At 39.5% G+C, this 2295-nt stretch overlaps 1 protein-coding gene across 1 annotated transcript; it reads left to right on the top strand.

Moving 5' to 3' along the window:
- The first annotated feature begins 1362 nt into the window (after positions 1-1362).
- LOC134385026 (olfactory receptor 10J1-like) lies at positions 1363-2295 on the top strand. Its single transcript, XM_063106900.1, has one exon. It carries the CDS (start codon positions 1363-1365, stop codon positions 2293-2295), a length of 933 nt encoding a protein of 310 aa, XP_062962970.1.

The raw sequence follows: 2295 nt of genomic DNA, 5'->3' as shown, positions 1-2295 counted from the left end.
AAAATCTTCAGTTTTCCCAATTCTTTTCCAGTTTTTCCATTTTTTCCCAATGTAATCTCATTTCCAGAGAAAGAAAAATACATGAATTCTTTCAATAAAAACAAAACAAACAAACACATCTTCTTTCCCATCTATTTTGTGGTCATGATGCTTTCTAGGTAGTTGTGGTATAGGAAAAATCACAATAGCCTTAGAATTAAAAGATTGAATTAATTTGGGCAAATTGCTTAACCCTAGGTGCCTTAAGTTCCCCATCTGCAGGATAGAAATAATAATTACCTAATATATGGAATTGCTATGGTGTTAAATAATATATTACAACACTCTTTCTAAACTAAAAAGTGCCACAAGGGACTATTTATTATTATCATAATTATCATCATCATTATTATTTATTATTAAACTCTTTGAAAATGAGAGCTTTTAATCCCCAATATCTCCTCAGATGGCGAATAGAGGGAGAGATGTGTGAACTGGTTTCCCCAAAGTTACCGAATTTGTAATTCTGAAGAAATTTGAAAAGTCAGACTAGTCTAGTAGTGAGGCAGATTAAAATTCACATCTTAGCACAAGCTAGAAAACTAGAAATATGCACAATACATGAGAATGAGTTACCAGGCAACACTTTGCAACACCACGGGAGTATTGGACTGATAGATTATATTTAGTCCTGAGCAGACTTTCTGAGGAAAAGGAGACTTGAGTTAAATACTGAAGAAAGAGGGGAACATTTCTTGTTTTTTTAAAAAAAACATGGGGATCTGTCAGGTTTGAAGCTGTTGAATGATGTGTGGAAAGGGTTCATGAAATGAGCAGATGAGTAGAAGAGGGAGAAAGTGAGCACTTAGGTTATGTTGAAGCAGAGAGCAATGTCTTGCTTGTGAACCAGAAGGGTAGATATGTAAGAAGATGCTCAAAATTTTGGTTTAAACAAAGTGGATGAGTCTCACCAACTTGTTTCAGATAAACAAAATTTGAAACTGAAACCTAAGAGAAAATGCCTTTCAAATTTAACTGCATTTTCTTCTATTTCTTTAGCCTAATTCCCCCTAACACCTATGTTTTAACCCACTAGGAAATCTTTTCCAAAGTTGCCTCCGGTGTCTTTCTTTCCTTCTTATCCTGTTCTTGTTTATTCTTCCATACCTTTATATATAAATTGCCATACATGAAATTGATTCCTGATTGTGTTTTCTATTTTTTACCTATAGGTGAACAGTAGTCTCCATTAGCTTGGCATCTATCCAGGGGCAGAATCCTTATTATCTTCTTCTCTAGGGTTCCGCTGCTCAAAGCACTGGGCACTGATGTGTTATGACTGATTGACCTAAGTCTCCATCTTTTCAATCTGGAACTTATTCAATGAAGAGAGAGAACCACACCGTGGTGACTGAGTTTATTTTCCAGGGTTTCTCCAGTTTTCATGAACACAAGCTCACTCTGTTTGTGGTATTTCTTGCCTTGTATCTTTTAACACTGGCTGGCAATGTCATTATTGTGACAATTATCAGCATTGATCGTCACCTCCATACTCCCATGTACTTCTTTCTCAGTATGCTTTCCACTTCAGAGACCACATACACATTGGCCATTGTACCACGGATGCTCTCCAGCCTCATAGGTCTAAGCCAACCCATCTCCTTGGCTGGCTGTGCCACCCAGATGTTCTTTTTTATCACTCTGGCCATCAACAACTGCTTTCTGCTCACAGCAATGGGGTACGACCGCTATGTAGCCATCTGCAACCCCTTGAGGTACTTAGTCATCATGAACAAGAGGGTTTGTGCCCAGCTGGTGTTGGGGGCCTGCAGTATTGGGCTGCTTGTGGCCATAATTCAGATATCATCTGTGTTCAGGCTGCCTTTTTGTAATAGAAAGGTAGCCCATTATTTCTGTGACATCCGCCCAGTTATGAAACTCTCCTGTGCTGATACCACTGTACATGACGTAATTAATTTTATCATCAGTTCACTGGTTATTGTGGTGCCCATGGGCTTGGTCTTCATCTCCTACATCCTCATCATCTCCGCAATCCTCAAGATTGCCTCTGCTGAGGGCCGCAAGAAAGCCTTTGCCACCTGTGCCTCCCACCTCACTGTGGTCATTGTCCACTACGGCTGTGCCTCCATTGCCTACCTCAAGCCCAAGTCAGAGAACACCAGGGATCAAGACCAGCTGATCTCTGTGAGTTATACCATTTTTACTCCACTCCTTAATCCTGTTGTGTACACTTTAAGAAACAAGGAGGTCAAAGATGCTCTTTATCGTGCTATTGGCAAAAAATTTCTTGCCTAG

This window comes from Cynocephalus volans, chromosome 8, assembly GCF_027409185.1.
Source record: "Cynocephalus volans isolate mCynVol1 chromosome 8, mCynVol1.pri, whole genome shotgun sequence".
Lineage (NCBI taxonomy): Eukaryota > Metazoa > Chordata > Mammalia > Dermoptera > Cynocephalidae > Cynocephalus > Cynocephalus volans.
Note: the sequence above shows the minus strand (reverse complement) of the source record. Positions and strands in the feature narration are given on the sequence as shown.

Bases quoted from the DNA above. Each gene is read 5' to 3' on its own strand.
- LOC134385026 (XM_063106900.1), top strand. From the start codon at position 1,363: ATGAAGAGAGAGAACCACACCGTGGTGACTGAGTTTATTTTCCAGGGT.